This window comes from Watersipora subatra, chromosome 8, assembly GCF_963576615.1.
Source record: "Watersipora subatra chromosome 8, tzWatSuba1.1, whole genome shotgun sequence".
Taxonomy (NCBI): domain Eukaryota; kingdom Metazoa; phylum Bryozoa; class Gymnolaemata; order Cheilostomatida; family Watersiporidae; genus Watersipora; species Watersipora subatra.
Window position 1 is genome coordinate 58094167 of NC_088715.1, and position 24979 is coordinate 58119145.

General features: G+C 38.4%; 3 protein-coding genes across 5 annotated transcripts in view; all 3 read left to right on the forward strand.

The window, feature by feature from the left end:
- The first annotated feature begins 3591 nt into the window (after positions 1-3591).
- On the forward strand, positions 3592-6022 carry LOC137402783 (uncharacterized). Its single transcript, XM_068089290.1, has 4 exons — positions 3592-3657; positions 3778-4252; positions 4368-5455; positions 5675-6022. The coding sequence occupies exons 1-4, from the start codon at positions 3592-3594 to the stop codon at positions 6020-6022; spliced, it is 1977 nt and encodes a 658-aa protein (XP_067945391.1).
- Positions 6023-6135: 113 nt separating this feature from the next.
- Positions 6136-6540, forward strand: LOC137402784 (uncharacterized). Its single transcript, XM_068089291.1, has one exon. It carries the CDS (start codon positions 6136-6138, stop codon positions 6538-6540), a length of 405 nt encoding a protein of 134 aa, XP_067945392.1.
- Positions 6541-9091: 2551 nt separating this feature from the next.
- LOC137402038 (SH3 domain-containing protein 19-like) overlaps positions 9092-24979 on the forward strand; it is a 36069-nt gene continuing 20181 nt past the window's right edge. For all 3 annotated transcript variants that reach the window (XM_068088508.1, XM_068088509.1, XM_068088510.1), the window contains exons 1-5: positions 9092-9132; positions 9419-9892; positions 10395-10646; positions 11144-11234; positions 16324-16411. In XM_068088508.1, the coding sequence (XP_067944609.1) occupies positions 9460-9892; positions 10395-10646; positions 11144-11234; positions 16324-16411 (864 nt within the window). In that variant the 5' untranslated portion in view covers positions 9092-9132; positions 9419-9459. The remainder of the gene's footprint in view (positions 9133-9418; positions 9893-10394; positions 10647-11143; positions 11235-16323; positions 16412-24979) is intronic.

The following is a 24979-nucleotide window of genomic DNA, read 5'->3' on the forward strand; positions in this document are numbered from 1 at the left end:
GTCATTTCTGTTTTGTAGTTGTTGTGAGTCGAGTGGATCTTACCAATGATATACAGCCCCCCCATTGGGGGGCTGCATATCATTGATCTTACATTAAATGTAGGAGAGTGGCCTTGACGTTTCGGTGACCTTGACCTGCAAAGGATATCGGAACAGCTACGGAAAATTTGAGTTCATTTTTATACTGGATGCCAGTTGATCAAGAGGTTCTTCGGGAGACTTCTAAGCTTATTAACACACAGGTATAGATCTACGTTGAGATTATACTACATGGTGTCAGAAGAAAGTTTGAATTGTATTGTCATAGCGAATTTGCAAGAATTCGTGATAGTTATAGGGAGTTTGTAGGAATTCTAAGTAATAATAATTAAAAGAAATGGCGGATGGTAAAAATGACCGCTTTTTACAGAGATTAGACTTTAAGAGTGAAAGCTTGGCTCTACGTTGGAAAACCTTCAAGTCTCAGTTCTCAATTGTGAAAATAGCAAAGAAATATTCCGATATGGGAGAATATGAACAAATCACAAATCTATTATTACTGATGGGATCGGATAGTGTTCCAATGTTTGATCAGTTCACCTTTCGTAATACAGAGGCTGGTCCAACTAAGACTTAAGAAAATGTTATAGCAATGTTTGATAGACATTTCGAGCCAGTCAGGAATGTGATATTCGAACAGGTAAAATTTAATAGTATGAGACAAGGGTCACAGTCAATACATTCATTCATCACTCAGTTACAATCACAAGCTGATAGTTGTTCTATGGAAATATGCGTGATGAATTGATTCGTGACAGGATAGTGGTGGGAGTCAGTGATGACAAGTTAAGAGAATATCTCATAGATGTTGAGGACCTAGATCTGGCCAGATGCATAATAAAAGTGAAGCAATATGTCAGTCATCATGCTCAGGCATCAAAATTAGCTAATCATGATGCTGCTAGTGAAAATTTAGATGTGCTGAGACAGCAGCGAGCAAGAAATACCTACTATAGGTCAAATGACGAACAAAAACAAGACAGCTTTAGAAGCATGAGGAGGCAATGACCTAGCGCGATGAGGGATGGTCAGAAATGTGATTTCTGTAATAAGTCATTCCATCCCAAAGATAGATGCCCAGCGAGAAACTCAACTTGTTATATGTGCAAAGGACAGGGGCATTGGGCCAAAAGCAAAGCATGTAAAGCAGGAAATAGATCGAGAACTGATGAGGTGGCCTGTGAAGAAGACCTTGAAGGTTTGTTTCTAGGTTCCTCAGAGTCAGATTGACTAAACGGCGTGACTGAATCGATCACTGAAACATCAAAAGCGTGGATGGCTGACTTGGAAGTCAATTCACGCACTATAACATTCAAAGTAGACACCGGAGCGGCAGTCACTGCAATTCCGTCTAGATTAATGAAGAGTGTGGACAAAGCCCAACACTCACAAAAAAATTACGGGGAGCTGGCAATCATGAGTTGAAAGTAGCGGGCCAAGCAGTAGTAAAATTATTTACGGGAACCAGACATATACGAGAGACTGTATAGTATGTAAATAATTTAATATCACCTTTGTTGGGCAAGCCAGCAATTTCAAAGTTAGGTTTGATACAGTTTGTAGGAACTGTGGATGTGCAGAGGAAGCACGACTGGAGAAAACGATTCTCAAAATTGTTTCAAGGACTAGGATCAATGAACTCTCAAGTCAATGTTTCAATAGCCAAGGAAGCGACTCCATTTGTTCAAAGTACTCCCAGGAGAATAGCGGCTGCTAGAAAAGAGCCATTGAAGAAAGACTTGCGACGAATGGAGAAACTTGGAGTTATAGAAAAGATTGAAAAGCCTACGCAGTGGTGCTCTCTATGCATAGTGGTCCCTAAAGGCGTGGTCACACAAGCACCGAACCGAACTAAATAATGCAAAACGACGTCGCTCTCAGCTGTAAAAAATTCGGCCGAAGACATTTCTAGCCGAAACGAACCATTTCGGTCCTGCTCGAAATTTCGTGGCCGACCCTTGCTCTTATTGGCTGGTTAAAATTCTAGAATTCTAGTGAGCACGCTTCACCTTTCTTCTTACGTGCATGTGAGTAAAGTTGAAAAGTAAAAAAGAAATGGGACGATACTTTTATTTCGTTAAATAAACAACATGAAGCAATTTACGACAAGGTTCACCCGAACTTGTGATTGTGTTGCATAAATGTAAGATGTTGCACTTGAGTTTTGCATAAATGTAAGAGAATGGTTGTGATTTTCTTTCGTGCAGAATATAAGTAATGTGTCATATTCATCCTGATGAAGTATTGTTGATTGATTTATTTATGTAAAACCACAGTACTATGATAAAGACTGTTTTTGTTTGTTATGTACTCAGCATAGAAAAACATTCATATGTTAATAAAAAATATAATTATGTTGATGGGAAGGGTTGACAAAATCTTTGTATCGAGTGATTTATTTTGAACAGCTGAACGATCTTCTGATAAATCTGCTGTGTAATTATAATTTATAATTGTTCCTCAAAGTTTTTTGTTTACAATAGAAATATATTTAACTCAAATACATAACAACTACTTATGGAAACCGTGTCCTGTTTCTATACATATGGTATCTAGGAAGCGAAGTGACTTCGGGATGCCGTGTGACATGTGCCACGTGCCACGAACCGAACCAGCCTCCGAACCTACGTCGGTTCGGTGCTCGTGTGACCACGCCTTTAGAAGGATGGGACGCTCAGAGTTTGCATTGATTTTACAAACCTTAATAAGGCTGCTAAAAGAGAGTATCATCTGTTGCCAACATCCGATTAAACCTTAGCTGAATTAGGAAATTCAAGATTATTTACCAAGTTAGATGCAAACTGTGGATATTGGCAAATGAGGTTACACCCGGAATCACAGAGACTAACAACATTCATAACTCCATTTGGGAGGTACTTCTGTAAGAGGCTACCGTTTGGTATTAGTTCAGCGCCTGAAATCTTTCAGAGGGAAATAAATAAAGTTTTAATAGATCTTGAAGGAGTAATTTGTCAAATGGATGATATTTTAGTTCATGGAGCTTCAAAAGAAGAACACAACAAAAGGTTGGAAGCAGTTTTAAACAGGCTAGGACAAGCGGGAATTACTCTAAACGCAGAGAAGTGCGAGTTTGAGGTGACAGAAACTAAATTCATAGGACACATAATAGATGGTAATGAAATCAGGGCAGACCCGGAAAAAACTAGGGCTATTATGTAGTTTCCAGTACCCACCAATAGAAAAGAACTTAAACGTTTTTTTGGAATTGTAAGCTATCTAGGTAAATTCACACCTTTGCTGGCAGACAGAACACATCATCTAAGACAGTTGCTTGGAAAAGATAGTGATTGGATGTGGAGTGAACAGCACGATAGTCAGTTTAAGCTGATAAAAAGAATCTTGTCAGATACACCGGTATTGTCTCCATATTCCCTTACTGCGAACACTATGATAAGTGCTGATTCGTCATCTTACGGGTTAGGAGCATCCTTCTAAGAGGCTATGGTGCAGCAGCTAGCAATCAGACAATAACTACAGCTTACGAGCAAAAGTCGATTCCCTGCAACAAGTCCCAAATACCATCTTGCAAAGATGCCCAAGGAAGCAGCTACCTCAAGAGTATTATATGACGAGCTCCCACCACAGATGGACCTGCCAGTTGGTCTATTAATAGATATGAACTGTGCAGAAGCTATCCAACCATTAGAAGTCATCTCCGGACAAAAGGGACAACCATATGCAGTGAAAACTCTATTAGGTTGGACCTTATGCGGTTAGAGAAATGCAGCCAAGACATATACCCATAGAACACAGATGTCACAAACTGAAGAACTGATGGATGCTGATGGTAAGATCTCTCAGGACGACATTCAGTTTCTCAATATCTTAGAAAATGGAGTCACCCAACACGAGGGTCATTACAGCTTTCCTCTACCTTTTAGAGAAGTACCTATCTTACCAGATAACCAAAGGCAAGCTGAAAAGCTATTACAACAGCTAGTGAAAATTTTCCAACGTGATCCAGCATACTATGATGAGTACGCTAAGTACATGGCAGAGTTGTTCCAGCTCGGACACGCTGAAGTAGTAAGTGAAGACAATCCAGGACAGTGCTGGTATATTCCACACTTTGGTGTTCGTCACCCCAAGAAAAACAAGCTACGGGTAGTGTTTGATGCCAGTGCACACTACCAAGGCATGTCCATCAATGATCACCTCTTACAAGGTCCAGATCAGATGAATAATTTGACTGGTATCTTGATGAGGTTTAGAAGAGAACATGTGGCTTTTGCATGTGACATCGAAAAAATGTTTCATAATTTTTATGTTGATCAAAAACAGAGAATTTTTGAGATTCCTCTGGATAGATGAAGACTTGACACCAACCAAAACTTGTCGCATGACTGTGCATCTGTTCGAGGCTTCATCTTCTCCAGGTGTGGCAGCCTTTGGCTTGAAGAAAGTAGCCAAAGACAATCAACATATATCAACAGATGCAGCCAAGTTTCTGTACAATGACTTCTACGTCGATGATGGGCTTATGAGTGTAAGCAATACTGAAGCAGCCAAAGCCTTAATTAGGCAAGCGGTAGAGATATGCAGAAAGGCCAACCTTCGTCTGCACAAATTCATATCAAACAGTGAGAAAGTTCTGTCAGCTATTCCTCACACAGAAACTGTTTCTCAACATCTGAATATTCTATCAGGAAGCACACAGAGAGTTCTAGGACTAGAATGGTCTGTCAAAAATGACAGTTTCCGGTTCCTGAACAATCTGAAACCAAAACCTGCTACCCGCAGAGGCATTTTTTCTGTAGTGTCACAAATCTACGATCCTCTAGGTTTTTTAGCTCCCTTCATCTTAACAGGAAAAAACATTCTACGAAGAGTTAATCAGGCGGGGCTAAACTGGGATGCGCCCGTATCTGAAGATATGAATAAAGAATGGCAAAGGTGGTTGCAACAGCTTGATGATCTACAAGAGATAAGCATTCAGCGTTGCTACAAGCCCAAGGATTTTGGCACGGTGGTCAGGACTGAGCTGCACCACTTTTGTGACGCTAGCACTCATGGGCTAAGAGCATGCTCCTACCTTCGCCTAATCAGTGATGTAGGCAATGTCTGTTGTATCTTAGTCCTAGCCAAGTCAAAGGTAGCTCCAAGCAAATCCACCACAATACCAAGACTTGAGCTACAATCTGCAGTGATAGCCTCTAGGTTGAGCTCTGCAGTCAAACTGGAACTAAAGCAGGAGATAGACCAGGAATATTTCTGGAGTGATTCAAAGATAGCTCCGGGCTATATCCAGAATAGCTCTAGATGCTTTTACGTTTATGTTGCCAACCGTGTTCAAGAGGTTCGAGATAAAACTCACCCTGAACAGTGGAGGCATGTTTCTACTGAAGACAACCCTGCTGACATGGCTTCACGGGGTCTTATGGTCAATGCGCTAAAGGCAAGTACCTAGTTAAGGGATCCAGACTTTCTCTGGAAACCAAACATACACAAAGAACTTGCCAAGGGTGATACAGTTGCAGAACAAGATGACCAAGATCCAGAGTTAAAAAGGGTCAACTCGAAATCCACAAAAGTCAGTCAAGAGCAGACTCTCTACAGTAAACTTGCCAAGTACAGTGATCTCAATAAGTTGGTAGTGTCTAATGCTTATCTTTAGCAAATTGAAGCAAATAAAACCTTCAAACTTAAACTCAAGACACCCACAATTTTTCAAAGAGAGGAAGCTCAAAAGTTGGTGATTAAAATCACCCAAAAAGAACACTTTAGAGCAGAGTATCTGGCTCTACAGAAAGAGGAAAGCCTTCCAAAAAACAGTTTTATACTAGCACTCAACCCTTTCCTGGATGACGCCGGATTACTCCGTGTTGGTGGGAGAGCTAGTAAAGCAACTCACCTTCTCATGCATGAAAAACATCCAATATTGATACCCAAGAACAGTTTTTTGGCTAAACTTCTGATGCAAAACGCTCACGACAAGGCTATCTTGGAAGAGCATAAACTCTGAACACCCTACGGCAAGATGGCTACTGGATCATAGCTGGTGTTAAAACGGCGAAGGATGTTGTTAGAAAATGCATACAATGTCGACGAATCCGGGGAACTGCTTCTAAACAACAGATGGGAGAATTACCCGATGAACGCCTACAGAAGGTCCCGCCATTCACTTATACCGGCATGGACTGCTTTGGACCCTTTGTGGTCAAAGAACGTTGCTCTGAACTTAAGCGATATGGGCTGCTGTTTACATGCTTGTACAACAGAGCAGTACACATAGAGGTCATAGATGATCTTACCACAGATGCCTTTATAAATAGTTTGAGATGTTTTCTCGCTATTCGTGAATCAGTAAAGAAACTATTCTGTGACTATGGAACAAATTTCATTGGGGGAAAGAATGAACTTAAACGACAGTTTGAGTTCATGTCACACGAAAGCTTGAAAAAATATCTTGCGAACAAGCAGATAGAGTTCCTTACAACGACACCCACTGCCAGCCATCAGGGAGGCATCTGGGAACGTTAAATTAGGACTATAAGAGTGTTTTATCTCACACACTAACAAGGTTGCAGGGACGACTAGACACTGCCTCACTAAGAACATTGTTCCATGAGGCTGCAGCAATTGTTAACCATCGACCTTTATCTGTTGTCAACCTCAATAACCATGATGAAGTTCCTCTAACTCCAAACATGATTCTCATTGGGAAGACGGAGCTTACACCTCCGCCTCCGGGAGATTCCGATGATAGTGGAGTATACTCAAGATTACGTTGTCAGCGGGTGCAGTCTCTAGCTGAGGAGTTCTGGAGTGAGTGAAAGGCTGAATATTTGGATAATATAGTTAAAAGACAAACATGGAAAGTGCCAGAAGACAACCTCAAAAAAGGAGATTTGGTGTTGGTTGTTGAAGCAGGCCTGCCAAGGAACTGTTGGAAAATAGGAGTCGTTGAAGAGGCAGTGCCAGGGGAGGATGGGCTAGTACGAAATGTATCTGTCAGGCTAGGAAACAGATTATTAGACAAGAATAGAAAGCCAATGGACAAGGCAACAGTCTTTCGCAGACCAGTACAGAAACTGGTCAAATTGATGTATTTGCTTTATATTTTATGCCGTATTTAGAGTAGTTGTAGTTTGTATTATTGTCTGCATTTCATAGTATGTTATGCTATCCAGAACTTGTTGCATCCGATTATACTACAAACAAATAAAGCAGAATTAACAAGTTTGCCAGTCCTATGTATTCATATCCGCGGTGTACATGCGTTCAAGCAAATTTAAAAATAAATAAATAAAAAAGAATATTTTAAATTTAGGTGAGAGTGTAATGGCCGTGATGATTCATCATTCACCTTAGGGTTAGTGTTTTTGTTTTTAGCCATCCCAAACACTTCCTCTCCGATGTCCTGACCTAATGTATTTTTTATTGCTTATGAAAGATGGACTGACTGCTGTCGACCAATAATATTTTATCCTTTTCCATTATTCTCCTTTTGGCGCCAGTCTTGCCACTGCCTTTCTGGTAGCTTGGGTCATTTATTGTTTTACCTAGCATTCATACACACTTGTAGTTCTAAACTTGTAAAACTATGGACATAAAGTTCAGGCGCTTTCAGCCACCTATTTAATCTCACAAGTGCTGTCAAGGAAGCAAAGGTAATATTTTTACAGTTTTCTAATTGCATTTTTTATTTGGTTTAATTTGTTTCAATTATTTTTCAATTTTAATGCTGTAAATGCATAAATACTTGAACCTGTAATGCTGGTATAAATATTGTTGTTTTGCACTATTGTCTTGTCATACATGTATTTTACTCTGCTTATCTTTATGTACACATTTTAGCGATTACATAACCTTTACTACAGGTTTCACCGTGTCCTGCGTCTTCAATATTCATCTCTGAATAAAGAATTCTATCGACATAGTTAAAACCACTTATTTCTTCAACAGCAAGACCAACCTAAAATTTCAAAATTCTATAACTACTATTAGTGATAATGGACCTCAGTTTGTATCAAAAGAGATAAAAAGATTCTTTCGAAAATGGGATATAGAGCACATAACAAGTGCCCCGCGCTTTTCTAGAAGCAATGGTGCAGCTGAAAGAGCGGTTAGGACAGTCAAAGGACTCATGAATAAAAATGTCAATCTACAGTCTGTGTTATGCATGTATAGGGATACCCCGTTGGCAAATGGGTATTCTCCAGCAGAGTTATTGTTTGGAAGATCCATGAACTCGATGGGAATTATGCCAGAAGGAAGAATTGACTTAAATAAAATTAAAGCTAAAGAAGAGATGGTTAAGGAAAAACAAAGAACATGGTATAATCGACGATATGCTACAAAGAATAGAAGGGAATTAACAGTCAACCAACCAGTAGTTATAAATAACTCGGACGGTCACCAGATTCCTGGCACAGTGGTAGCTACTAGTGGCCGCGAAGTAGTAGCAAGAAGTGAAAGTGATAGGTTGTTCAGAAGGAACAGAGCTCAAGTGCGGGGCAGGAGAAATATCAGTACAGAGTCGAGAGAAGTGCAAGCTTCTTCAGGTGAGAAAGGTGCAGAATCGAGAAGAGTGCAGGCTTCTCCAGGTGACAAAGGCGCAGCGTGGGAAAGAATGCACGCATCTCCGGGAGCGTGTGAAAACCAGGGTACAAAAAATCTATCACCGCAAATAGTAACAACCAGAGAGGAGGAAAAATCAATACCTGAGGCAGAGAGCCAGGTTAGAAACGACAAACAAGAAATGGACACTAGGAGTCCGATAGCTAGACAGAGAAGGAAATCACCTAGGAAATCACCTACACAGCTTTCAGTACCTAAACCAATATATGTTCCTCGACGCTCCTTCGATGCGAAATAGAAACATATCTAGTTGGTGCGCTAAAACTAAGATAACCTTTCATTAAAAAGGTTATCGTATAGATCTGTCTATAGTTTGTATGATGCTAATAACGCAACGTTTGACTCTGAGGCGCACAAATATACCAGATTACAATTTTTGAACTAGGTCGGACGCATACTACAGCGCCCTTCTCGAAATAATTCTTAGCATCATTTCCTATTTCCCTATGAATTTGGAAAATTTACTGAACTATTAACGAGATATAGCAAAAAGTATGTATAAATAGATTCTCTCCTATCTATTAATCGTTTGAAATATTTCAAAGCCTTATGTTTTTATAATATCTATATTTTGTTAAAAAATGCTTAGTTTAGTGTTTTAAATTTATACAGCTATCACGTTGTAATCTAAAATGCTCTCTAATGTTTTTTAAGATCTTGCTTGTGTTTCGTTGATAGATAAACATTTTTTTTGCGTATTTTTTTGCTGGTAGTTGCTAATAAAAAGTTACACAACTTTTGTTTCGACTACTATTTTATTGCATGAGTTGTTTTGTAGATATGCTCTTGTATCCTTTCGTCACATGCTAAGCGTTTAACATGGAGAATGGGACGCAAAGTAATTCGGCAAGTATACCTGTACCAGCGCCTAGAAAAAAACATACGCCTCCTGATAGACCTGTAAAACCGTCTGCAGGCATTCGTTCCTCTGTTGATAAGCCGCCAATTGCTCACAAGCCACCAATTGCTGCAAAACCCAAGATCAGTCCGAAGCCATCACTTGAGCCTAAATCGTCGGCTATAACTTCAAAAGAGATTGATTCTACTGAGCAAGCATCTATGATCCAAAAGCAAAGACCTCTTTCAATTAAAGTTACGGATGATGGCATTCATAATAAAGTAGCTAATGAATTGTCTTCAATACTGTGCAAACCAAGAACTACTTCAAAAGGCTTGCTGTCCCCTACAAATTACTCATCTGAACAAAATTCTGGCTCAACTCTTGAAAGTCCTATTGCGAGCCAAACAGAAGGTGGGACTTTCGCCTTGTACAATTATGCTTTATTAAACACACAAACCCCAACACAAATACTATTTAACGACAGTTCATGTATTGTGTTAAATGTACATGAAGTCTTTAATGATATGTCAGTAAAGATTTGCGTTAATGTAATTACAACATCTGCATTAAGAGATGCTGATGTATTTGATGATGTTCTTTTTGGAAGCAGTTCAGGTTTAAAAAAATGTTGTTTAATTATGGCTGTAAGGAAAAAGATAGAAGGCTGACTATAGGTTATTACCAGCAACTATTTTTAGAAAATACATTACACTGTATTCAAGGGGTTAGTGGTAGGATTCTTAGGCTAGAATAAGTATATATACTGCGTATATGAAAGGAATGTTTTTGCTATACCGTTTTTAGAAATCTTTTTAGATTTAGTTCATCATAGCATTGCTGCCTATCACGCATAATGATGACTTTTAAGCCTTAGACAGAAACCTTGATGCCAAATCTTATGTTAATCATTTAGCCTCGCAAAGGCCACTATCTCCACCCAAACCTGTACCCCGACCTCGACAGTCAATCTCTTCTGAGAATGAGGCTTTATCTCCTACATCTCCCACTGCTCCTGTTAAGGCGCCTGATACATGCGCCAGTCATTTAGTCAGCAGTTCCGAAGTAAAGAAGTCTAGGCCGTCAAGACCTCCACCTCCTGTGAGGCCTCCACGCCCTCAGAAACCACCAGGTCCTGCTGCCATAGTAGCGCCACGCTCAAGCCATGGTTTGTTCGCTGCCTTTCTCTTTAGTACCTTCAACTTTTACATTTTACTAGCACACTGGCAGTCCTGTGTGCCGTGAGAGATTGTCAGGTGTAATAAGTATGGGAACAATTATTCTTAGTTGTGGAAAGGTGGTCGTGTGGCGCAGTGGTATGGCATTTGGCTGCTAATTCAAATATTTGCGGTTTGATTCCTGTGTGGTGCAATTTTTTTCACTAATGCTTTTAGCGTGGCTTAGGAAGAGTGGGCTTGGCTTTTATTATAGTAAAGGTTTGTAAATGAGTAGATTTTTGATGATTGATCTCTTCCATCATTCACCCTCGTCTTGGTGTCAGGAAGGTTTTACGAGGCGTTATGTTTGGTTAATTAAATTCTAAATAAATAGTTTAATTGTGATGTTTGAAATTGTCTGAACTTTTTGAACATTCACATGTGCAAAATGCATCTATGCTAGCCGCTAGCAGTAACAGTGAACAAATAGTGTTATCTCATTCTCTAGATAAGGAAGGTGTCAACAACCTGCCAACAAGTGCCGACTGCTCAGCTCAGCCACCTCGTACAACACAGGAAGAGAGTGCTCTCGCTAAGAAGTAAGCTATTTGATAACATAAAACAAGAAATTTGATATCGAAAGTTTGCTTAGGTTTATGCTTCCATAATCAGCATTAAATATTTCAATAATGATGCTTTATAACTATATCAATATTGACCGCTTTTAAAACTAGATTTTACAAAAGTTGTCTGTTCAAAATCCTCATTAATGAAAGCAGAGAATGTGGTCATAGGCTTTAAGCATATGATTTTTGAGAATAGCTAATTTTTACGGATAACTTTTTAAATTTCTTATTTGTGATAAAGCAACATCTCTTGCTACACAAGGTGTATGCTTAAACCAATTTGTATATTTCTATAACCACCGCCTAAAAGTTAATTCCAGACATATGCATACGTCGCAGACATTTTTACTGTTTGTGGAATTTATTTCAATCTTGCCTTAAAATTATCTGCTATGCAGGATAACCAAAAGATGTCGCATTGCGACGAGTTGTAGAAAATGTATAAGAATGGTGGCCAACAGAAGCACTTACTCTCTTACATTCAAGTATTGGTTAGTCATCCCCATTGACACCATGATCCGTATGTCTATGTTTTATTCATATGTCTATGTTTTGCCAAAAACATGGCCTTCTTATGTCAAAGCTTGGAGCTTGCATCGCAAATAGTTTTATCTACGAAACTGAAGTGTAGGAAGTGTCGAAGCAGTCTCATTGCATCGTACCTTTTGAGTCATCAGCAAGTTCCATGTTTTAGTTACGCTTAGTTATGCTTAGCTGGTGAAATTATTGGCACTTCGCCAGTCAGTTCAGCCTCATCGCTGGCTGTGCATATCATGTGAGTAAATTTGCATAGATGCTATGACTTTCGAAAGTTTCCTCAAAATAATCATATAGTTGCTGGAAATCAGGTTTCTATGGCATTGCGAACAACAATAACTCTATGAACGTATAGCTTTCCTTATTGACTAAATACCAAACAACTCTATGGATGTGTAGGTTTCCTGATTGACCAGAATATATTAGACAAAATAGGATGTAGACCTATAGAAGAATATATTTGTTTTTCTACGTATTTTTAAAACATCACAAAGTGATATCATACATTTATTCAAGTACAAATAACCAAAATAAAAATGACAACCTTTTCTGCCCAAAATTACTTGTGAATCTGTCAGAATTATTGAACTGTTGAATTTGATAGAAAATTTTTGGTGAAATTTGTTAATAGCTGAAGCAGCTTAGACCTTTTGTAGATAATCTCAACAGCCTCTTGTAAACACCCAGTGACCGAGTTTTAATCTATAATGGGCAGACAACTTCACTTATTAATACACATTCCATGACATAGTTGTGTTCTATTCACCATCACTGACTGTTTTGTTAACTCTTAAGCCTCTTAAGAGTCTTTAAACTCTCTAACTACTGAAAAAGTGTGTCAATATATTATTAGGTTTATTAGGTTATTCTGTGTCAGCAAATCGTCGACGTACGCTTAAGATGTCTGGTTAGCATGTTTTCAAGAACATTGGCTGGACATGTTCGAGTGCAGTGGCAAGAGAACCTGGACGACTGGAGACATGCCCAGTTAGACGTTTATTGGGCCCAGTTTAAGGTTGGGTGTCATTCTTGCCAGCACCAGTAGTACCACCACCAGTAGCCTTTTTTGGGAATTGAACCCCAACATGTTGTTCGCCGGTCAGGTGCTCTGCACCACTAGACCATGGCTGCTGTCTCCCATGTTATTCTTAACTCTTTTTAAATTGGGAAATATTATATCATTTATTTTACTATAATTTTGAGAACTACTGTACTAATTACTCACACCTGTACTCTAGGTTCTCGCTGTTTCACTCTCAAGGTAAAGTGTCTCGTTGTAACAGTTTGTTTGGCTTTGAATTATCTTACTTTTTAGAGTTCGCATGAGTAGACAAATCTTACTCGCATTGCTGCGCTCACTTTCCCTTGCACATAGATCAGGCTTTGCATACTTGTTCAGAGAGATTGTTGATTGGCTGGGTGTCACTGTACTCATTGTCAGTCTAAGACTTAGAACCACTTTTAACCATACCGCTATTGATTTCTGCATGACCTCTTGTCATTGGTCAGCGTGGTTACCACTCCTTAGCTACCTACACCCTCAGATGCATGACCTCAGGCCTCCTTTCCAGCTATTACTCTATTAACTTGGCGTCTATTTTTGGGTACATCATTTATACTAAATTATTCTACTAGAGTTTTTAAATCAGTTTTTTAAACCGTTTTTTTAACACCGTTTTTTTAGTTTCTACTAGAGGTTTTAAATAGAATTTAAAAAAACTAGTAGCAAATCAAAAGCAATCATTAAAAGCAGAAAAATACGGATACTTTCTGATAAAATCTACAAAAATTTGGTGTTAGTTCATTTTTAAGTATATGTGGAAAAACACAATTTTAAATATGGTAATAGATTCTTCTTTTTATGTCTATACAAGAACAAAGCCATATAAATAACAAAACTTATAATATAAGTTTATCTTATTTATTTAGCCATTTCGAGAGGGATTTCGTTCATAAGGATTAATAGGTGGCAAGTTTATAACATACAAACTTTCTATATTTGGTTTGAATAGAGATTGCCTCCCATTTCCAGATGATTAGCATGTTTTCATACAGGGACAGCGTAGTGACACACCCCCATGTGACAAGTATGAGAGAGACATGCATGTCTCTAATGCCATCATGAAAACATCCATGTCTCTCTCAATCTCATACTGTCGTGATTCATTGTCTCTATTCGGAGGCAAAAACCGTGCGATGCACCATCTCTGTGCCATGGAAACAGCCTTATTGTGTCCACCGGCATTGCACTCGTGAGTGCGCATAGGTCCTGCTTTCCTGTTGCTCTATATTTGCATATGTGCCTTGACATCGCACAACTATCTCTCTACCACAGCGCCGTATGTAAACATGATCTGCATGTCGCCCCCTCATAGCGCTAAGACACTGACGAATTGGGTAAATCCAGGTGTCACTACACTGTTGCTGTATACTGTATGGAAACTTAGTGTTGGTAGGTCTTTTTGAAACTGGCAGTTAACTGTCACAAACTCTGTTTGAGCAAACCAAGGAAAGGTTGTGTAGACAAGAACAACTATTTTGTTTGTTAACATTGCTACTGATTTGCTGCATTGTTTATATTTGAAAGCTTAATATCTTATTGAAAGAAAATTGAAAGTTCGTTATCAATTTGACCATGTTCGTTATTAGCTTTTATAGCAAGTTTTCTTCCTGTAGTGCTGTTAATTGGAACATGGTATATACGGTATGAAGTTTTCTTGTTCAGTAGGAAATGTCTATGGAAATATTTCGATTGACTGCAATGGGCTATTAGCTGCAGCTGAATTAAAACCAGGACATTTTTAATGTAAACTACTAGCGTCTACCTGTCCTCGTCCAAAGCAGATAATTATTATTAGCATTGTATAAGACACTCTACCTTCTCAGCATTCAGCTAGGCATTAAATTACTTGTGCCTGGCCAATTCTTGAGACATAAGTAGACATAACATATGCACTGTTTCCGTAAAAATAGGAACAAGACAATTATTAATTAATTGCCTGTGTTTAGACAACTTTGTATCCCATACAGTGCATATTGCCTGTGTTTAGACAACTTTGTATCCCATACAGTGCATATTGCCTGTGTTTAGACAACTTTGTATCCCCTACAATGCATATTGCCTGTGTTTAGACAACAAGTCACGTGTCACTTCAACTGTACTGGCAGTTAGTCTGCACGGAGTTTAAGTGATCTCTCTCTGCGAATTGACCAATAGAAATTTTTTTGTTTGTGACCATTTTGTCCACGCCCATTTTAACTCTACTGTAAATATAATTTTGCTAAAGAAAAAGAAAGTGCATTAATTTATTATTACTATTGGTGGTTCCTTGATCAATTCAATTGGTTGATGCCAAAGCTAAAGATATTGTACATACATGTACATGTATTACTTATATTATATAATTACAACTCTCTGGAGAAAGTAGGTTATTGACTTGCTATCTCGATTACAGATTTTTCAGGTAATTTCACTGGTCACATCCACCTAGCCTAAGGACCACTTTAGCTTTTCTTACTACTTCAGCTAAGGTAGTCACTAGTATCATCGTGATTTTGCACTGAGGATACAGACTTTTTGAATTGCATAATAACATAAGTACAGTCAACCCTCCTTTGTTGAAACTATTACAGACTGGGCCATAGCCTGATATGGAAAAAGTCCGGACATTGAAAATTGAGCACTGTACGGTACATTAAACAGCCTAGGCCTATATTGTGTTGCGCACATACTCCTAGGCTATAATATGGTACAATATGTATATACAGTATACATGAGAGAGTGAAATATAGTTGCACCTGCAATAGGGTACAGTATAATATTAATAGCAGTGATAATAATAAACACAAATTACAGTACAACATTCTGGAGGAAAACTCACATCTGTCATGAAAGCCACCTATCGGTTAGAACTGTGTTTCTAAAAACCCTGAATATTGTCTGGACAATTTAAGCTTTGGTTAGCTGAAGTCTGAAAAAGCAGGGTTCCACGGTTTCTGAGACTAGCTTTTAAGCTGTTTGGTGGTAATGTTCAGGGAGAATGAGATTTACTCAATACTTGACTGCGCCTAAAGTGGACCAACAACCTCTGGCTATGTTTATTGCTGATTTCCAATTTCCTGTTTTCATTGCTGGTATTGAATGTCGTTTTCCTGTGCTGTAAATATTGTGTTAGTATAAATGTTATGCTAAACACTCGAGTCTATGAGTATTGTGTGTATTGATCAGTTAATTTACGTTGGTCCGGCTGGAGTGAAGGTCCCTATTCCAAACACTTGCGCCAAGCCACGGTGTGTCAATCAGCAGCCTACGTCTACTGCTCTACAAATCGCATGAATAATTGATTGCCATTCTACGCTAGAACCTAGTTGGCTAGTCGGCAGCATAACAGCAACGGCAGCGGGTTATCACCGCTGAGCAATTACAACACAAACGTGGAAGCTGGAAGGGTGGCAGTCGCTTGTCTCTCTGTTGTTCAGTTGTCGCTCTAAGTATGTACTCCACCATGAAGGCTTTTAATTACAGGAAGTTGGAGATTACTGTTCTGGGTGCCCGGCCGATGAGCGAAGTAGGATTTAGGGATGTGAAGAGCCAAGAGACGATGCCAGATCAGGTAAGAGCTCGATGAAATGTGATCGGTTATGTATAACATTTAGTAAATTTTATTGACACCACATTGTGGACACACGGAGAGTTTTACTGCTTGTAGCCACACATTAAGTTTTATTTGCAGCAACGCTTAACATAGATTGAATATCATTGTATATTAAGATATCTCATATTTTTTCCTGTGTGACAAACTAATACTATGTTTCATTTGCTAGATTCATCTTAGCAGTCAACTTTCTATCCAAAGCTGGTGTTATATAGTTGTTTGACTCTTACATAGATGGTACATAGGTTGTTGATCAGGATGATTGGGGTGCTCGTATGTAATCATGTAAATAATTTGCAAACGTAATAAACAGATTTATTTTTTAGATAAACGTCGATTTTTTTTACAAATAATCAAAATTGGTATATTGATATATGTCATCTAGACCCACTATCATCATATATGTCTATTAATAAATCTCACTTTGTCATTGGTTGTCTGTTAGTCCACGTAAATGCAATGCATTTCTACATTTCTTGAGCAATTTCATCCAAACTTTGCAAGCATGTGCGCCGTATCTTCCGTATCTTAATTGCAAAACCTCATTTGGTTCCTGAAAACCAGCCTTTTAAACACCCATCAGATTAGAAACTCAAGCATGCCCCTTCACCTACATTAGGAACAACTGCCGTCAATGAACAAGTTTATGGATTGCTGTCGTAAAAGGAGTGTAGTAATTTACATTGAAAATCTACACACGTGCTGCGGGTTATCCGATTGACAAGGAAGAAATCTTGGGCAACACCATGCTTAGTGTTGGTTGGTCAGGAGTTGGTAAACTTTGCTAGTAAACTTCCCACTGTATTGATACTCCCAAGGTTTCTCTCTAGTCTGTATTGAGTACTTGCTAGGCTCAGCCTGCTTTCAAGTGGTTACCAGACGTCTTCAACGCCTCAAGATCTTTTTACATTTTGGCATCATTGAGCTCCACATGTCTGTGGTCATCTCAATAGAATATATACACTGTCTTGCAGGAACAATTAACTCTTTACCTCGTGAATACTCATGTGTGTCATTCAGGGGTTCATCAATACTGATTGATCATTCATTGGTCATTGATCTGAGGAGAGCTTGTCTCCATTACCTTCCCTACATGTATTGATCACCTTTTTATCTACTAGAGCACTACTTCATCGCTGCACAGTCTACCTTGCAGTGTACTGCCCAACTATTTATGACCCCCACTACGCGACTCAAATGTTTATGACTCACCACACTAACTCCCTTACTGTTTATGACTCACCACACTAACTCCCTTACTGTTTATGACTCACCACACTAACTCCCTTACTGTTTATGACTCACCACACCAACTCCCTTACTGTTTATGACTCACTACACTAACTCCCTTACTGTTTATGACTCACTACACCAACTCCCTTACTGTTTATGACTCACCACACTAACTCCCTTACTGTTTATGACTCACCACACTAACTCCCTTACTGTTTATGACTCACTACACTAACTCCCTTACTGTTTATGACTCACCACACTAACTCCCTTACTGTTTATGACTCACTACACTAACTCCCTTACTGTTTGTGACTCAGATCCACTGTAATACCCAACTGTTTAAGACTCGCCCTGCTATTCTACTCAATCATTTTTAACTAACATAACTGCTGTTAGAAATTTAGAAGGCAGCACCAAGATAGATGTCCGGAGGCATATCATCCGCACTGAACCACCACTTGCAGACTTTAAATGTGATACTTTGCTGATAAATGTTGAAGAGCAATTACTGAGATTTAAAAGATTTCCAATAACCCCAGATTATATAAGAGTAGAGGTGATTGCTAGCCACGCAATTCATAGCTTTGAATAGCCGAAGGTGGTTGCCTTTCACCTCCTCCGTCGTTGACTATTATTAAAAGACCATACACTGCTCCCAGTCTTGCAATATCAAGTCATTCGGTTGCATTTATGTTGGAATCAAAGTTGCTTACATTTGGATAGAAATAGCCCATCGGCAAAAGTGTCAGATTGATTCAGCGCGTACAATAGCTGGCATTGCATCATTAGCAGCTTGTGACAGGTGCTCGACAGTCAATGCTGGGTAAGTCCTTGCTTGCAGGCAGATGTCTGGCTGATATACTGTGGGCTCCATTAGGTCTGCAAGCATACCTTGAAGGCTGGTTTTGTGCTATTGCTGAGGCCAGTTATGCCTTTATATGCATTAGTATGGCGTATGGAGCCGCGTGGTTCAATGGTTAGGGTGCAGGCTTATGATCAACAGGTCAGTAGTTCAGTCACGTAAGGACCACTGGTAGTGTTAGGAAGGGTATCCAACAGCAATTGTTCTGGTGCCAAATCTGGTTGGGTTGTCATTGACCGAACTGGTTCTTCATCTGCACTCCAGTGTGGATGAGAAGGGTGGCTAGCAACCCTGCAGGACCAAAAACATCCTGACTAAAAGCGGAGAAGCTTCTCTGCGGGTTTTAATAAAAACACCCAACAGAAGGCAATGGCAGGAAGTGGTTATGGCAATGGTTATAGTAAGTGGAGTAGAACCGTGATAGCCTATGTTCTTACAGAACATGGCACTCGCAGAATGTAGAGTATGGAGTACCATGAGTTTCCCCGACATCATGGTTAGCCATATTGTAGGAGCAAGAACTTAGCTCGCAGCTATTACCAACCGATATGTCTCTATTATATAGTCAGCGGCTCCTTTGGCTAGTCACTGCTGCCTGCTCTCAAGGGACAGACTACAATAGATTCGTTGATGAACACTGATAAAAATGCTTGTACCGGGTGAATCAATAGTGGATTTAGTTAAGTTCGGGCTGAGTAATAGTAGTAGTCCTGCTGGTACTTGTGTTGGTTGCGAGCTCATCACAATCAGTACTTTCTGTTCAGCTCGTTTGTCTACTTACCTTTGATGTTTTAAAAATACTTACGTTCGATGTTTTAAAAATACTTGCATATGATGGTGTAAAATAATTTTGTGGTTAGCATATGTGTATAAGGATATTGAGAGACCGATCATCCAGACATATAGCATTCTCGACTTTAGCATTTTAATGGCTTCAAGAGTCCTGACAACTGACACCGCTGTATTAACAATAACTCAGATATCAACAATTTAGCGTCAAACAGCTCAGTTGCTCAACATAGGACTTCTGTAAACAATATGCATTTGGTATTTGCTCTAGTGTAAACCTGACTGCCATAAAAGTCCGTTGTTTATTATCAACAATGTCCTGAGAATGTCTGCTTTTAGAAATGACCTTGTCTAGATATTGGATTTGTTTAGATTCTTTGATTGTCATCAACTCTACAATTCCACTCTGCTGTAATTCTTACGATGTTATATATACACTAGTACTCTGACAGTCTAGTGTGCTACGAGAGATTGTCAGGTAGACCCGTAAAGCACAGAGAATAAGTATATACACAATTATTCTGAAGTTTTACAGGTGAATGAATGGTGCAAGTGGTAGGGTGTTGGTCCATGGAGCTGAATGTAATGGGTTTGAAACCCACACGAAGCGATCTTTTTTTCTTACTTCTGTTCGTAGCTTTTGGACAGACGAATGGAGACAGCTCTTATTATAGTAAATATTTAAATCAAAATCTTTCCTCAACCACCGAATTGACTCAACTTTAACTAGCAAACGATTAAATTGGCAGGATTTGATGAAATATTTCTTGTTTTGTAACACACTGAGGTGGATTAATACAGCATGTCGAGCCAGTTTTTACAACGTGCTAGAGAAGTCAATCACGGAGACAAGAGCAAAAGATACATGAAAAGTAAAAAAAAAGAGTAAAATATCTTTAAAAAGTACTTTCAAATTTTGGCTTATGTTCTCAATATTCCCAAGGGTGTGGAGTAGGTAACAAAGGTTTGGAAATTTCACTAAAAATCTAATATGATTTGGATTTGCTTTTGTTCCTTGGCCTTTCACAATCAACAAGAATATATTTAAAAGATGCTGGTTATGCTTTTTCATAATGGTCTAACAACAGATTAACATATTCGCTTGTTCCATGTTTCCATTTTAGCTAAAGATGGAAAGTTGTATAAAGATATTCAGGCGTTTTGCATAAAAGACAGAACAAAGAGACTGATTAGTTGCACTCTCTGATGGTATTTCCATATGCTGTTGTCTATGTATTTTTACAGCTAAGTAACACATTATATACAAGCGCATGAAACTCTATACATGCGTATATATAAGCTCTATACATGCGTATATATAAGCTTTATACATGCGTATATATAAGCTTTATACATGCGTATATATAAGCTTTATACATGCGTATATATAAGCTTTGTACATGCGTATATATAAGCTCTATACATGTGTATATATAAGCTTTATACATGCGTATATATAAGCTTTATACATGCGTATATATAAGCTCTATACATGCGTATATATAAGCTTTATACATGCGTATATATAAGCTTTGTACATGCGTATATATAAGCTTTATACATGCATGTATATAAGCTTTATACATGCGTATATATAAGCTTTATACAAGCCTGTATATAAGCTCTATACAAGTGTGTATATACAAGTTTTATATACACGTATATAGCAAACATCTAGAAATTGGGCCATTTGTGCATCTTTTATTCAGCAAAAATGGAAGATTCTGCACATGTTTTTATAATATTCAAACAAGTTTAATTAAAACAACATTAAACATCAAATAATAATACAGCGTACTGACTTTCAAAGTGCTTTCAAGTGAAAAACAGCGATGTTTAACACACCTAGTCTCTTGCCTATAGGACCATTTTTACACAACACTGAGACTTCGCTGCACTCACCTTTCTACCAGGAACATAGCATGGCCTAGTAGAGGGACTGTGAGTAAGGGATGTAGTACTTATATTCATATTAATGCTGTGAGAGACCGTCAGTGTCAATAACTACAGGTACAAGTATCTTCCACTTTGATTGGTGATAGAGTGGTGTAGTTGTCAGTCTACCATGCTGAAAGTTGCGAGTTCGATTTCCCTATGATGCAGTCTTTTTTCCCATCCTCCAACCTTAGTGATGAACGAATATGACTACACTATACTCAAGACAAAATTAGTTGACTGTTATTTAGGAATCATTAAAAAGGTTTTACGGTAACCTTTCCAATAAGTTAAAGACTGAATAAAAATCTTGACACATTTATATATTTACAAGTAAACAAGTCCTAGCTCTCCAGTTTGGTTACATGACTCTCGACTGAATATCCTAGTTCCCCAGTTTGGTTACGCAAGTCTCGACTGAATATCCTAGTTCCCCAGTTTTGTTACGTGAGTCTCGACTGAATATCCTAGCTTCCCAGTTTGGTTATCTGAGTCCCGACTGAATGTCCTAGCTCCCCAGTTTTGTTACGTGAGTCTCGACTGAATATCCTAGCTCCCCAGTTTGGTTACGTGAGTCCCTACTGAATATCCTAGTTCTCCAGTTTGATTACGTGAGTCCTGACTGAGTATCCTAGTTCCCCAGTTTGGTTACGCGAGTCTCGACTGAATATCCTAGTTCCCCAGTTTGGTTACATGAGTCTCGACTGAATATCCTAGTTCCCCAGTTTGATTATGTGAGTCCTGACTGAGTATCCTAGTTCCCCAGTTTGGTTACGCGAGTCTCGACTGAATATCCTAGCTCCCCAGTTTGGTTACGTGAGTCTCGACTGAATATCTTAGCTCCCCAGTTTGGTTACGTGAGTCTCTACTGAGTACTTGTTATTCAATAAACAATGAACTATCGTTTAAGCTGTAAATGTTTTCTTTTTATTGTATCAACGTAATAAAATATCCGATTAATCTAAATCGGTGCTGGATGATATATTTTTTGGAAAGAATCAGTTTTAAAGATCACTTTCAAAATCTTTTCGCTACTTCCTTTTCTTCCTTTTAGCTGTGATCAGATTTTACCTTAACCCTTTCGCGGGCAGAGCGACGTTTTTGTCGCTTTGCGACACGGCTGCTAATGGGCAGTGCGACGTTTTTGTCGTTTCGGTAACGTATTTTATTATTGCAGTTTCTGGTTAGCTAAATGCCGTTTTTTGTTTACTTTTTTCACCAATAGCAAGCTACAATATAGTAGTTTCGGTTAGCCTCAAAGATTGACTTTAAGGTTGAAGAAAAATGATCGTTTTTAGCAGTGATGAATAAATAAACTTTTGAAAAAAATTAGAAAATTGTTCTAAATAGTTTATCAACTTTTATATTTCTTGGTTCGGTTTTAGCTTTTATTTACCGAATTTTTCGAGAGTTTGACTTTAGTTTACCGTCATGGCTACTTCTAAAAGAACCTCCCGAGATTATTCTAATAAAGCAAGTACTAGTACCGAAATTACTAAGAGATTCAGAGCTGACAGTGACTTTTTAGATTTAGTAGCAAGAGATGACAGTGAATCAGGTTTGGATTGTGATTGGAATGACATTACATCTGGAAGTGACAGTGATGAAAAGGCTGGTAGCAGTAATGATGAGGATGTGAGAAGGAGTGATGCCAGTGCCTGGAAGAATATAACCAACATAAACAGAGATAAATCTCCTACAATTCAGCAGTTTATAGCAGTGACAGGCCCAGTATTTACTCCAGTAGATGCTCAACCAGTAGAGTATTTTGAAAAGTTTTTTGAGCCTGTCAATCCAGGAAGTACATCGTTGTGGGAGCTCTTTGTTACACGAATAAGTACATGGTGCAAAGACTGATGTGGGCCTTTGTAAAGGAGAATGCTTTCGAAAATATCATTCGTAAATAGACAATTATTATGAAAAGCATATATTTTATGTTATACATTTTTATTTGTTTATAATATATATATATGCCTATGGACATATACATGTAAACATATGCGCCTTTAAACATAGATATATGCACATAATAACACACAGAAAAGTGTATGAACCTTTTAAAAAAAATTGATTTTTTGGAAAATTAATTCCCCCATGGGAGTCTGATTTAGTTTTGAAAATTCGCCCGCGGAAGGGTTAACTCAACTAAAATTTTATTATAAGTTTCTAATTTCAAATCTTTTAAAATTCAAAGTTCATATATAGCTTTAATTCATTTGAATTAAAAACTCGAGAGCTTGATCCAAATCGATATGCCAACTTGGTTGATCTGCTCATCACTCTTTTGTATTATGTGAAACCTAGAAATGTAATAATTATCAGGTGTCAGCTTTGCAAAAAATCTATACTAGGATATGACATTTTGATGATTGTAATTATTGGCATGTGTACCATGAGCTGGGGCTTGTCTGTGCCAGCCTTCAGCAAGTTTCCCGAGGCGAGTGCCACTCAGCAGAGGAAATCAACGCTGTGACTCGCGTGACTGTCAAGCTGGAACCTTAGACAGCCGATCAATTAGTTAATTAAATGGGTTGTTACGATGACAGAGTTGCTCTCGCTTTGGCTGCGCTCTCAGGCAAATGCGATATAACTTTCAATTCTTCCCTACAGAATCGGTGTGTTTGCTTTTCAACCTAATATTTTCCCTTGGTGTTGCATCAACCTGTATAATTGTGTACCATGTTACAGTCTGCCTGTAAGGTCTACACGTCTCCTTCGTGTATCACTCCGTATATCACTTCGTATATCACTCCGTATATCACTTCGCATATCACTCCGTATATCACTTCATATATCACTTCGTACATCACTTCATATATCACTTCGTATATCACTTCGTATATCACTTCATATAGCACTTTGTATATCACTTCGTATATCACTCTGTATATCACTTCGTATATCACTTCGTATATAACTTCGCATATCACTCCGTATATCACTTCGTACATCACTTCGTATATCACTTTGCATAAAACTCCGTATATCACTCCGTATATCACTTCGTACATCACTTCGTATATCACTTCGTCTATCACTCCGTATATCACTTCGTACATCACTTCATATATCACTTCATATATCACTTTGCATAAAACTCCGTATATCACTCTGTATATCACTCTGTATATCACTCCGTATATCACTTCATATATCACTTCGTATATCACTTCGTATATAACTTCGTCTATCACTCCGTATATCACTTCGTATATCACTTCATATATCACTTCATATATCACTTTGCATAAAACTCCGTATATCACTCTGTATATCACTCCGTATATCACTCCGTATATCACTTCATATATCACTTCATATATCACTTTGCATAAAACTCCGTATATCACTTCGTACATCACTTCGTATATCACTTTGTATATAACTTCGTCTATCACTCCGTATATCACTTCGTATATCACTTCATATATCACTTCATATATCACTTTGCATAAAACTCCGTATATCACTCTGTATATCACTTCGCATATCACTTCGTATATAACTTCGTCTATCACTCCGTATATCACTTCGTATATCACTTCATATATCACTTCATATATCACTTTGCATAAAACTCCGTATATCACTCCGTATATCACTTCGTACATCACTTCGTATATCACTTCGTATATAACTTCGTCTATCACTCCGTATATCACTTCGTATATCACTTCATATATCACTTCATATATCACTTTGCA